This window comes from Symphodus melops (genome assembly GCF_947650265.1).
Source record: "Symphodus melops genome assembly, chromosome: 2".
Lineage (NCBI taxonomy): Eukaryota > Metazoa > Chordata > Actinopteri > Labriformes > Labridae > Symphodus > Symphodus melops.
The window spans coordinates 46,259-63,323 of record NC_136692.1 but is presented as its reverse complement, the minus strand read 5'-3'; the positions used below and the strand labels follow the sequence as shown (position 1 = coordinate 63,323).

General features: G+C 39.1%; 1 protein-coding gene across 1 annotated transcript; it reads right to left on the bottom strand.

Moving 5' to 3' along the window:
• Positions 1-2,098: 2,098 nt before the first annotated feature.
• LOC306818109 (myelin and lymphocyte protein-like) lies at positions 2,099-16,855 on the bottom strand. The gene is made up of 4 exons (XM_079335482.1): positions 16,663-16,855; positions 12,476-12,643; positions 4,448-4,573; positions 2,099-2,487 (listed from the first exon to the last, which is right to left on the bottom strand). The coding sequence occupies exons 1-4, from the start codon at positions 16,750-16,752 to the stop codon at positions 2,413-2,415; spliced, it is 459 nt and encodes a 152-aa protein (XP_079191608.1). The 5' UTR covers positions 16,753-16,855; the 3' UTR covers positions 2,099-2,412.
• Positions 16,856-17,065: the final 210 nt, after the last annotated feature.

Here is a 17,065-nt window from a genome sequence, read left to right as displayed (position 1 = left end):
ATTTATTTTTTGTATTGTCTAATCCCTTCTGCTTGTTTTCATGCTTTATTTGTCATGTATATATCACCAGTTTGTCACACTTTTGCACCAAATAAAACTCAAATAAAAGTGATCGTACCCGAGCTAAAAAGCCTCTGCATGTTTCTAATAAGCTCCAGCAGCAGAAAGCTGCTCAAACTAGGATCAATGTTGGAGATGAAACATGGAGAGAGGTTAGAACGCAGAAAGCTTTACAGACCCATGCAGAGCTGGCTAAACACTGAAGCTACAGTGTCCACCACATGCAGAGCTGGCTAAACACTGAAGCTACAGTGTCCACCACATGCAGAGCTGGCTAAACACTGAAGCTACAGTGTCCACCACATGCAGAGCTGGCTAAACACTGAAGCTACAGTGTACACCACATGCAGAGCTGGCTAAACACTGAAGCTACAGTGTCCACCACATGCAGAGCTGGCTAAACACTGAAGCTACAGTGTCCACCACATGCAGAGCTGGCTAAACACTGAAGCTACAGTGTCCACCACATGCAGAGCTGGCTAAACACTGAAGCAACTGGATGACAAGCTGGACTGGTCGCCTAACATTGACACTAGCTGCAGGAAGGGACAGAGTCGTCTGTACTTCCTGAGAAGGCTGGGGTCCTTCAACATCTGCAAAAAGCTGCTGCAGATGTTCTACCAGTCTGTGGTGTCCAGCGTCCTCTTCTACGCAGTGGTGTGCTGGGGAGGAAGCTGCAAGAAGAGGGACGCAGCACGCCTGGACAGACTGGTGAGGAGGGCCGGCTCTGTGGTGGGCACAGAGCTGGACTCACTGGTGACAGTGGCAGAGAGGAGGTCTCTGGACAAAATGCTCTCCATCATGGACAATACACACCACCCTCTGCACAGCACCTTCACCGGCCAGAGGAGCATGTTCAGTGACAGACTGCTGTCACAGTCGTGCTCCACGGACAGACTCAAGAACTCTTTTGTCCCCCTATAGGCCATAAGACTGTATAACACTTCACTGTCACGGCAGGGAAGAAGCACACGGTGATCCCTGGACTCATTTTTCACTTTTTTTCTCACTCCTCATCTGCACTGCTGACCTCAGAGTCAGCCCCCAGTTGGACACTTTAATGCATATTGATAGTCACCTTACTGAGCACAGGTCACTTTAATGATAATCACTCTAATCATGTCTGGTTTCATCCTACTGTTGTGTTATGCTACATCTGTAATGGTTGACATGATCACCCTAACTAGGTCAAGTTTCACTCTATTGTCTTTGACACTTAATGCTAATCTGCCCCTCAATAGTTGGGTACTTTAATGATAATCACCCTAACCACTCCTGGTTTCACCTTATTGTTTTGGACACTTAATGCTAATCACTGCTCCTTTATGTTGCTGAGCACTTTAATGGCCCAGTCTGCATCGCTGCATTGACTGTTTAATGACACTCACACCTCTGGCACTACCTCAAACACCTCTGTACATGCACATGGAACTAGTTTCTAGAAGGTCAGCACTTTGTTTCTAAGGCTCTTTAACTGTTTACAGGTCTCTTTTAATCAGCACATGTTTTTCTCTCCTTCACAGGTTATGTACATTATGCTATATAAGTTTAAGTCTAATGCTAATGCTAACTGCACAGGTTTAACCTGTAATTATGTTTAGTCTTAGTCACATAGGGGCTGCTAAATCTTGTTTGGGGGATTATTGTATACAGAGGGGAGGGGGGACAGCGGGTGTGTACTGTAACCAATGTCTTGTGTCCTGCCTATCTATCTAAAGCTACAGTGTCCACCACATGCAGAGCTGGCTAAACACTGAAGCTACAGTGTCCACCACATGGTGACCTGTGTGAGAGGAGGGGGGGAGACAGCTCTCTGTGATGATTAGACTTTTGACTGCAGTACACATTTTAAACACTGGGGGAAGAGTTGCAGACTGCTGCCTTAAGACACATATTACCAGACGCACGATAGGAAAAAGCACAAACTTTTTTGTCACATAGTTGGTTTTTTTTCAATATTTTCTTTCTTCAAACATTTGTTGATTTCTTACAAATCTTTTTTTTAAATGTCCTGAAAATGTTTTTTCTGTTTTTTTTCAGAAAATATAGATGTTTAAAAAAACAGTTTTACAAAAAGAAAAAGTTCTAAAGACTGATTGATTGAAACGTGTCTTCTGATAGTCTGTTATCTTTCATGTTCAGAGATATCTAGAACATAATCAAATCATTTATTATATATTTCCGAAACATTTTAAAATCAGTGGAGAGAAACAGTAAGTCACCATGTTTATAAACCAGTAAGTGACATCATGTTAGTGAACACTTAAAGGTTGACAGGATGAGGGAGGAGATGTGTTAATGAGAGAATGTCTCTGATTGGTCTGTTCTGTGATCATCTCCTCTGCTTAGCTTCTAGAAAGACTTCCATCGGATGGCCGACAGGATGGCGTGGATAAAGTAGAGAAGAGTTGCCACGTAGGAGAAAACCTGCAGAGACACAGAGAACAAAGTTGGAAGGTGTGACATCATCATACTCCAAAAAGTACACTCATTGTATCCCACAATGCATTGAAACACGTTGTACAACCAATGGTCAATATCTAAGCCATAAATCCCATCATGCATTGTGGGCTCGGATAGACGAGAGGAGCGACCAACATGAACACAGAACACAAAATGACCACTGCCCCATTTTCATTAAAGCTCCCAATCCTGCAAACCCACTATTTCCTGTGTGGCGTGTCACTCCTTCCTGCCCTCTGCATGGACTTCCTGTAGCTTCCTTCTGACCCTCTGTGTCCAGTTTTAATTTACCTCCTCCTGCACACATCTCATAAACCCCTCCAAAGACAACCTCTCATACATATACCACAAATCCGTCACCGTATCATTTTCTTTGTATTAGTCTATTTTTAATTGTTTTAATTAATTAAAGTCTTTTAAGTCATGTCTGGGCTTCCTTACTTTGAGGTTAATGTATATGTATGGAAGGTGGGACAGCAGCAGTTGTTGTTCATTTGTAAAATGTTTTGTCTTGTGCATTTCTTTGCAAGCTGCAACTGAATGTCTTGACCTGAGTCAGGATAGGACGAGGTGATGAAGTACTGGCCAGCATCAGGATGTTGTCTTGAAGACAAGGATCTTCTGTTGGGGCTTTTTTTAGAAGCTGCTGGTGTACAAGAGCAATCTGAGGCCCGTTTCCACGGAGACGCTGTGACAGTAAAACAGCAGAGTATCTGATTGGCCTTTTCGTTCTCACGGCATCGGTGTTTCACGGGGGTGAAAACTCAAGCTTTTGAATTCGACCTCCAGGGTGGAGTGAAACTGATAGGGGGGGGGGGGACTCTCTGGCTGCGATGACGTCACCACACCTCCCCACATACATGTGGACATGCTCAGTAGTCCAGAACAAACATAAACAACAATGGCGGTGGATTCTCTTGTGCTCTGAGCTTCAGCAGCTCGTTGTATAAACTGAACCTTGATATGAGACATCGTGTGTGTCGCCGCCCAAAGAGCATCGAACACCTGCAGCAAACAGTTCGACCTTTACCCGAGCACAGGGCGACCATACGCAGGGCGACCATACGCAGGGCGACCATACGCAGCGTTTAGCTAAGACCTGGGAGAACTCGCCGCACAGGGCGCCATACGCAGCGTTTAGCTAAGACCTGGGAGAACTCGCAGCACAGGGCGACCATACGCAGCGTTTAGCTAAGACCTGGGACAACTCGCCGCACAGGGCGACCATACGCAGCGTTTAGCTAAGACCTGGGAGAACTCGCCGCACAGGGCGACCATACGCAGCGTTTAGCTAAGACCTGGGAGAACTCGCAGCACAGGGCGACCATACGCAGCGTTTAGCTAAGACCTGGGAGAACTCGCCGCACAGGGCGACCATACGCAGCGTTTAGCTAAGACCTGGGAGAACTCGCCGCACAGGGCGACCATACGCAGCGTTTAGCTAAGACCTGGGAGAACTCGCCGCTAAACAGGATGTTGTGGAGGAAGTGGTTGTACTGGTGAGTGTCACGTTGTAAAGTTCCACTGCCCACTACTGGCCGGGCGTGAGAACTACATGGTTTTCACTCAGAGACCTGCCGTGTAGACGGTCTGTAGTTTGAATCCAGAGTGGGGTCGTTTTGATTTCTGTCACAGCGTCTCCGTGGAAACGGGGCCTAAAACTTGTTATTGTGAAGCTAACTCCTGGCTAATTCTGTAGCGTTCACTTTAAGCACCAGGGGGTGCTGCAAGCAACTCTTTGAACCTTTGAACCTTTTAACCTTTGTGCCCTTCAACGTGTTCACTAATCCATCGCCTCCCAACCCAGACCAGTTTTGACCTGCACAGAAACATCCCACTATGATATATTCTGACCAATGGGAGTTCAGGCTGAAGATTTCTCAGCAGGTTTGAGTCTTTCAGGTGTGTTTCTGTTCTGACTCACCACAGCAGAAATGTCCAGCTGGTAGTTCTTGAAGTTTTCCACTCTGTTTATGTCCAGTGTCACTTTGGCCAACGCCACTGAGGCGCTGAGGTAGAAAAAGGCAGCGATTCCGTGATACGCAAAGTCCTATCACACGGCGAGGACAGGAAACCAACGAAGAAGAGAGATGACAGGGAGTGTCACACATATATAAACACACACACCAACACACACTCATATATAAACAAACAAACACACATCAACACACACACACACACAAACAGACACACACACACACACATCAACACACACATCAACACACACACACTAACATATAAACACACACACATCAACACACACACACACACACACACACACACTAACATATAAACACACACACACATCAACACACACACTAACATATAAACACACACACACTAACATATAAACACACACACACACACATAAACACACACACACACATATAAACAGACACACACACACATATAAACACACACACACATCAACACACACACTAACATATAAACACACACACACACACATAAACACACACACACACACAAATAAACAGACACACACACACATATAAACACACACACACATCAACACACACACTAACATATAAACACACACACACTAACATATAAACACACACACACACACATAAACACACACACACACACATATAAACAGACACACACACACACATAAACACACACACACACACATATAAACAGACACACACACACATATAAACAGACACACACACACATATAAACACACACACACATATAAACACACACACTAACATATAAACACACACACACACACACATATAAACACACACACACACATCAACACACACACTAACATATAAACACACACACTAACATATAAACACACACACACACACACATATAAACACACACACATATAAACACACACACATATAAACACACACACACACATATAAACACACACACACACACACATATAAACACACACACATATAAACACACACACATAAACACACACACACATATAAACACACACACACACATATAAACACACACACACATCAACACACACACTAACATATAAACACACACACACATCAACACACACACACATATAAACACACACACATATAAACACACACACATATAAACACACACACACACACACATATAAACACACACACATATAAACACACACACACACATATAAACACACACACACACACACACACACACACACACACTAACATAAACACACACACACACATATAAACACACACACATATAAACACACACACACACATATAAACACACACACACACACACACACACACACACACTAACATATAAACACACACACACACATATAAACACACACACATATAAACACACACACTAACATATAAACACACACACACACACACACACATATAAACACACACACACACACATATAAACACACACACATAAACACACACACACATATAAACACACACACACACACACACATATAAACACACACACATATAAACACACACACATATAAACACACACACATATAAACACACACACATATAAACACACACACACACATATAAACACACACACACACACACACACACACACACACTAACATATAAACACACACACACACACACACATATAAACACACACACACACACACACACACACTAACATATAAACACACACACACATATAAACACACACACATATAAACACACACACATATAAACACACACACATATAAACACACACACACACATATAAACACACACACACACACACACACACACACTAACATATAAACACACACACACACACACACATATAAACACACACACACACACACACACACACTAACATATAAACACACACACACACACACACACTAACATATAAACACACACACACACATATAAACACACACACATATAAACACATACACTAACATATAAACACACACACACACACACACACATATAAACACACACACATATAAACACACACACATATAAACACACACACACACACATATAAACACACACACATATAAACACACACACACACATATAAACACACACACACACACATATAAACACACACACATATAAACACACACACATATAAACACACACACATATAAACACACACACATATAAACACACACACATATAAACACACACACATATAAACACACACACACACATATAAACACACACACACACACATATAAACAGACACACACACATATAAACAGACACACACACACATATAAACACACACACACACACACACATATAAACACACACACACACACATATAAACACACACACACACATATAAACAGACACACACACACACATATAAACACACACACACACATATAAACACACACACACACACACACATATAAACACACACACACATATAAACACACACACACACACATATAAACAGACACACATATAAACACACACACACACACATATAAACACACACACACACATATAAACACACACACACACACACACACACACACACACACTAACATAAACACACACACACACATATAAACACACACACATATAAACACACACACACACATATAAACACACACACACACACACACACACACACACACTAACATATAAACACACACACACACATATAAACACACACACATATAAACACACACACTAACATATAAACACACACACACACACACACACATATAAACACACACACACACACATATAAACACACACACATATAAACACACACACATATAAACACACACACATAAACACACACACACATATAAACACACACACACACACACACATATAAACACACACACATATAAACACACACATATAAACACACACACATATAAACACACACACATATAAACACACACACACACATATAAACACACACACACACACACACACACACACACACTAACATATAAACACACACACACACACACACACATATAAACACACACACACACACACACACACACTAACATATAAACACACACACACATATAAACACACACACATATAAACACACACACATATAAACACACACACATATAAACACACACACACACATATAAACACACACACACACACACACACACACACACTAACATATAAACACACACACACATATAAACACACACACACACACACACACACACTAACATATAAACACACACACACATATAAACACACACACACACACACACACTAACATATAAACACACACACACACATATAAACACACACACATATAAACACACACACTAACATATAAACACACACACACACACACACACACATATAAACACACACACATATAAACACACACACATATAAACACACACACACACACATATAAACACACACACATATAAACACACACACACACATATAAACACACACACACACACATATAAACACACACACATATAAACACACACACATATAAACACACACACATATAAACACACACACATATAAACACACACACATATAAACACACACACATATAAACACACACACACACATATAAACACACACACACACACATATAAACAGACACACACACATATAAACAGACACACACACACATATAAACACACACACACACACACACATATAAACACACACACACACACATATAAACACACACACACACATATAAACAGACACACACACACACATATAAACACACACACACACATATAAACACACACACACATATAAACACACACACACACACATATAAACACACACACACATATAAACACACACACACATATAAACACACACACACATATAAACAGACACACACACACACATATAAACACACACACACACATATAAACACACACACACATATAAACACACACACACACACACACACACACACTAACATATAAACACACACACACACACACACATATAAACACACACACACACACACACACACACTAACATATAAACACACACACACATATAAACACACACACACACACACACACTAACATATAAACACACACACACACATATAAACACACACACATATAAACACATACACTAACATATAAACACACACACACACACACACACATATAAACACACACACATATAAACACACACACATATAAACACACACACACACACATATAAACACACACACATATAAACACACACACACACATATAAACACACACACACACACATATAAACACACACACATATAAACACACACACATATAAACACACACACATATAAACACACACACATATAAACACACACACATATAAACACACACACATATAAACACACACACACACATATAAACACACACACACACACATATAAACAGACACACACACATATAAACAGACACACACACACATATAAACACACACACACACACACACATATAAACACACACACACACACATATAAACACACACACACACATATAAACAGACACACACACACACATATAAACACACACACACACATATAAACACACACACACACACACACATATAAACACACACACACATATAAACACACACACACACACATATAAACAGACACACATATAAACACACACACACACACATATAAACACACACACACACATATAAACACACACACACACACACACACACACACACACACTAACATAAACACACACACACACATATAAACACACACACATATAAACACACACACACACATATAAACACACACACACACACACACACACACACACACTAACATATAAACACACACACACACATATAAACACACACACATATAAACACACACACTAACATATAAACACACACACACACACACACACATATAAACACACACACACACACATATAAACACACACACATATAAACACACACACATATAAACACACACACATAAACACACACACACATATAAACACACACACACACACACACATATAAACACACACACATATAAACACACACATATAAACACACACACATATAAACACACACACATATAAACACACACACACACATATAAACACACACACACACACACACACACACACACTAACATATAAACACACACACACACACACACATATAAACACACACACACACACACACACACACTAACATATAAACACACACACACATATAAACACACACACATATAAACACACACACATATAAACACACACACATATAAACACACACACACACATATAAACACACACACACACACACACACACACACACTAACATATAAACACACACACACATATAAACACACACACACACACACACACACACTAACATATAAACACACACACACATATAAACACACACACACACACACACACTAACATATAAACACACACACACACATATAAACACACACACATATAAACACACACACTAACATATAAACACACACACACACACACACACACATATAAACACACACACATATAAACACACACACATATAAACACACACACACACACATATAAACACACACACATATAAACACACACACACACATATAAACACACACACACACACATATAAACACACACACATATAAACACACACACATATAAACACACACACATATAAACACACACACATATAAACACACACACATATAAACACACACACACACACATATAAACACACACACACACATATAAACAGACACACACACACACATATAAACACACACACACACATATAAACACACACACACATATAAACACACACACACACACATATAAACACACACACACATATAAACACACACACACATATAAACACACACACACATATAAACAGACACACACACACACATATAAACACACACACACACATATAAACACACACACACATATAAACACACACACACACACATATAAACACACACACACACACACACATATAAACACACACACACATATAAACACACACACACACACATATAAACAGACACACATATAAACACACACACACACACATATAAACACACACACACACACATATAAACACACACACACACACACATATAAACACACACACATATAAACACACACACATATAAACAGACACACACACACATATAAACACACACACACACACACACACATATAAACAGACACACACACACACATATAAACACACACACACACATATAAACACACACACACATATAAACACACACACACACACATATAAACACACACACACATATAAACACACACACACATATAAACACACACACACATATAAACAGACACACACACACACATATAAACACACACACACACATATAAACACACACACACATATAAACACACACACACACACATATAAACACACACACACACACACATATAAACACACACACACATATAAACACACACACACACACATATAAACAGACACACATATAAACACACACACACACACATATAAACACACACACACACACATATAAACACACACACACACACACACACACACATATAAACACACACACATATAAACACACACACATATAAACAGACACACACACACATATAAACACACACACACACACACACACATATAAACAGACACACACACACATATAAACACACACACACACATATAAACAGACACACACACACATATAAACAGACACACACACACACATATAAACACACACACACATATAAACAGACACACACACACACACATATAAACACACACACACACATATAAACACACACACACACACATATAAACACACACACACACATATAAACACACACACACACATATAAACACACACACACATATAAACACACACACACACATATAAACACACACACACACACATATAAACACACACACACACATATAAACACACACACACACATATAAACACACACACACACATATAAACAGACACACACACACATATAAACACACACACACACACACATATAAACACACACACACACACACATATAAACACACACACACACATATAAACACACACACACACACATATAAACACACACACACACATATAAACACACACACACACACATATAAACACACACACACACATATAAACAGACACACACACACATATAAACAGACACACACACACACATATAAACACACACACACACATATAAACACACACACACACACATATAAACACACACACACACACATATAAACACACACACACACACATATAAACACACACACACACACATATAAACACACACACACACACATATAAACACACACACACACATATAAACAGACACACACACACATATAAACACACACACACACACACATATAAACACACACACACACACACATATAAACACACACACACACATATAAACACACACACACACACATATAAACACACACACACACATATAAACACACACACACACATATAAACACACACACACACACATATAAACACACACACACACACACATATAAACACACACACACACATATAAACAGACACACACACACATATAAACAGACACACACACACACATATAAACACACACACACACATATAAACAGACACACACACATATAAACACACACACACACATATAAACAGACACACACACACATATAAACAGACACACACACACATATAAACAGACACACACACACACATATAAACACACACATGCTCACTGCATAGTAATGAAAGTTTATGGAGTGTTTTCTCATAATATTACCGAGAGGAAGCATCTATAATGTAAAGAGAATCAGACCAAGCACTGATCCTTGAGGCACTCCATGACTAACTTTGGTCTACATAGAGGACTCATCATGAACACACTGAGACCTGTCTGATAAATAAAGAATCGATATATAATAGATATAGGTATAATGGTCACATGTGTCAGACTTACTGCTGCGGCCCAGGTTCCTTTGTTCTGATGCCCTCCGCAGGCGAACACCACCATCCAGATAAACGTCATAACAAAACAGAAGACAGACACGAACATCACCCAGCCCTGAGGGTTCTCAGGAACCACCAGCGTGGAGGCCACCAGAATCCACACCAGACCACCGAAGATCTAAAAGCACAAGAGGGGAAACCATTGCAACATTAAGATGCATGACATATAAAAACAACCTACAGGACTGAAGCTCCGCCCCTTCCTCTAACAAAAACACAATCACCTTCCTGCTAAAAGGTCAAAAGTCGCTCAGGTGGGTTTAGTCCATAGCAGGGTAGATTCGTCTGTTTGAAGGTGACACCCAAAGTTATGGAAAGTTCAATGCAACACAGGAGCCTTATTGTCAACACAGCTGTCAATCATAGTGATATAGTTATTCATCCGTTCATGAACACTGATGAACACTGTGACATGAATCAACAGAACTGTCCCATCTGTTAACATGGAGGAAGCAGAGCTTATGACCTATACTGCAGCCAGACAGCAGGGGGAGCTCTAAATGTTTCGGCCTCAGTCCCATTTAATTACCTTTCTCTTGTTAGTAGGATTGTTTTAATGAGACACACTTAGCATCCCAATGCTAACATCCCCCCCCTCCCCCCTCCCCCCCCCCCTCGCAGACATTGAACCTGATCTCTGTTTGTTCCCTCAGCTTTCATGTGTTTGTTGTTTCCATTATTTTGTCTCATCATGTCAGCAGAACCTAAACTCTACACCTCCGATGATTGACAGACTGCATTATTCATGATGTTGCATCACACTCCACCTGCTCACACTGTGTGTGTGTGTGTGTGTGTGTGTGTGTGGGGGGGGGGGGGGGGGTAACGTTCCTCCTTTTTAAACAGTCGGCTGTGACGATAAATCTTTGGCACAAAAATGTCGTTATTATTTGAACTCTACGAGATCACACAAGAGCGTTATTTTAGGAGTCATGTTAAAAGTGACATCTGTCCCCTCTGTCCTCTCTGTCCTCTCTGTCCCCTCTGTCCCCTCTGTCCTCTCTGTCCTCTCTGTCCTCTCTGTCCCCTCTGTCCCCTCTGTCCCCTCTGTCCTCTCTGTCCTCTCAGTCCCCTCTCTCCTCTCTGTCCTCTCTGTCAACTCTGTCCTCTCTGTCCCCTCTGTCCCCTCTGTCCTCTCAGTCCCCTCTGTTCCCTCTGTCCTCTCTGTCCCCTCTCTCCTCTCTGTCCTCTCTGTCAACTCTGTCCTCTCTGTCCTCTCAGTCCCCTCTGTCCCCTCTAACCCCTCTGTCCTCTCTGTCCCCTCTGTCCTCTCTGGGCCGAACTTGGCTGTCCTTGGTGTTCACCCCAAACAACAAGATTTGTGATTGTAAATATTGAACATGTTTAATATTTATGATTTCAAATCAGGGAAGTCCTAAATGTCTTCTGAGTAGATCAGGGAGGTCCAAATCACTTGTAACACGCCTCACACCACAGAAGAATCTGGCAAGATAATCTTTGGATCCAGCAGATATCCAGGTCTTTTTGGGACTTTGGTCTGAAGGGAATCTGATTTTCTTGTAGCGTGTACCCTGCCACGACCATCCGAAGATTTTCCTCCTTCATAAAATGTTTGATCAGAAATCTAATGTGTTCTGGATCTGGAGGGTAGAGACTCACACATATCTAGTTTGTATTGGCCAGTGTTGGTCAGAGTGACAGCTCAGCCAATTAAGTACATTAACAAATGTCACTCGTTAGGAGAGCCACTTGAAAAGCCCCTCTGAGTTTAATAGTCTTCTCCAGCACATTTCTTTCATCCTTTTTTTAACTAATCATATCGTCTGATTTTATTTTCATTGGATCGATTTTGTTTGTTTTTTGCAGTCCATTCATTAAAAAATAGTGGGGCTGTCTGTGATGTTCTCAGAATCAGATTCAGGATCTGATCTGTCGTCATCGTGTCGTCCTTTAACCAGCTCTGCAGGATTACTGTGTGAGATAACGTGCCGCCATCTTATCATAGTAAAACTTCAGACGTGCGAAGTGAACCGAAGTGTTCATACTTTTCACTACTGGAGACAGAGTTCATGGCTCTCTATGGATATGAGCTCATCTCACAGACAATGTGCACACCTGTCTGAAGGATTTTTAAACCTGTGCAATCAAAACAACCAAAATAACAAAGAGGAAGAAAGTCTTATAAAAATCTTGTTTTTCAAATGAGAATCATAAAACACGTATTGAACTCTAATTCATGTAAGAACAATATGGAAGGGTCAATCTAGTCCTTTAACTAGTCCTTTAACTAGTCCTTTAACTACTCATTTAAATAGTCCTTTAACTACTCATTTAAATACTCCTTTAACTACTCATTTAACTACTCATTTAACTACTTATTTAACTAGTCCTTTAACTACTTATTTAACTACTCATTTAACTACTTATTTAACTACTTATTTAACTACTTATTTAACTACTTATTTAACTACTTATTTAACTAGTCCTTTAACTACTTATTTAACTACTTATTTAACTAGTCCTTTAACTACTTATTTAACTACTTATTTAACTACTTATTTAACTAGTCCTTTAACTACTTATTTAACTACTTATTTAACTAGTCCTTTAACTACTTATTTAACTAGTCATTTAACTACTTATTTAACTAGTCCTTTAACTACTTATTTAAATATTCCTTTAACTACTTATTTAACTACTTATTTAACTACTTATTTAACTAGTCCTTTAACTACTTATTTAACTAGTCATTTAACTACTCATTTAACTAGTCCTTTAACTACTTATTTAACTAGTCCTTTAACTAGTCCTTTAACTACTTATTTAACTACTTATTTAACTAGTCCTTTAACTAGTCCTTTAACTACTTATTTAACTAGTCCTTTAACTACTTATTTAAATAGTCCTTTAACTACTCATTTAACTACTCATTGAACTACTCATTTAACTACTCATTTAAATAGTCCTTTAACTACTCATTTAACTACTTATTTAACTAGTCCTTTAACTACTTATTTAACTACTCATTTAACTACTTATTTAACTAGTCCTTTAACTACTTATTTAACTAGTCCTTTAACTACTTATTTAAATAGTCCTTTAACTACTTATTTAAATATTCCTTTAACTACTTATTTAACTAGTCCTTTAACTACTTATTTAACTAGTCATTTAACTACTTATTTAACTACTCATTTAACTACTTATTTAACTAGTCCTTTAACTACTCATTTAAATAGTCCTTTAACTACTCATTTAAATAGTCCTTTAACTACTCATTTAACTAGTCCTTTAACTACTTATTTAACTAGTCCTTTAACTACTTATTTAAATATTCCTTTAACTACTTATTTAACTAGTCCTTTAACTACTCATTTAAATAGTCCTTTAACTACTCATTTAACTAATCCTTTAACTACTTATTTAAATATTCCTTTAACTACTCATTTAACTAGTCCTTTAACTACTTATTTAAATAGTCCTTTAACTACTTATTTAACTACTCATTTAACTACTTATTTAACTAGTCCTTTAACTACTCATTTAAATAGTCCTTTAACTACTCATTTAAATAGTCCTTTAACTACTCATTTAACTAGTCCTTTAACTACTTATTTAACTAGTCCTTTAACTACTTATTTAAATATTCCTTTAACTACTTATTTAACTAGTCCTTTAACTACTCATTTAACTAGTCCTTTAACTACTTATTTAAATAGTCCTTTAACTACTTATTTAAATAGTCCTTTAACTACTCATTTAACTAGTCCTTTAACTGGTCCATTAACTAGTCTTTAACTAGTCATTAAACTATTCCTTTACTCAAGATCTCAGCTTATTCATCGTGTTTTCTCTGTATAATGTTTATCTTACACAATGAGAGAAAGGATGGTTATCTCTGTTCTCCTGAAATAACGAGATGACTGAGCTGAGATCTGGAGAAATTAAAGGATTTAGGACTGAAGTAGCATTATGTCCACTTTAGGCTTCCGTATTTCAACATGAGAAATGTGTGCAAAGTGAAAAACGTGTTTGCTGTTAAGAGCAGAGTCACAGTATCATTATGTCTGAATATGTCTGTTCATGGCTACATCTCTAAATCTGTCTGACAAATTGAAACCCAGATATTGTTCCATGTTTAAAGGCTAGGGTCAGTCATAAAGGTCAGTCTCTTACCAGCTCGGGCAGGTAGAGGATATCGGGGATGGTGGTACATATTCCAACTCCGCTGGGGAGGTTTCCCATGGTGGCAGTGTTGGAGGCCATGCTGCTGCTGCTGCTGATCGGACTGAAGCGAGACTCAGCGCTGCTGCCGTTAAAACCGGGAGGAGCTGACCAGAAAAACCAGAATCCCCATCACACTGAGACAAAGACAAACTTGACGGGCCGATCGAGCTCACTGGAGCTCCACATGAGGCTCAGGGAGAGAGAGAGAGAGTTGTTTGACCAGCTGACTCATGTATCACCATGACAACCTGTAGATAACTAAATGAGTAACAACAACAACATCACAGTGTGTTGCCTCACAAAGCTCTCACTCTCTTCTTATCCTCATTGTCTCTGTCGTCGTATCAAACAG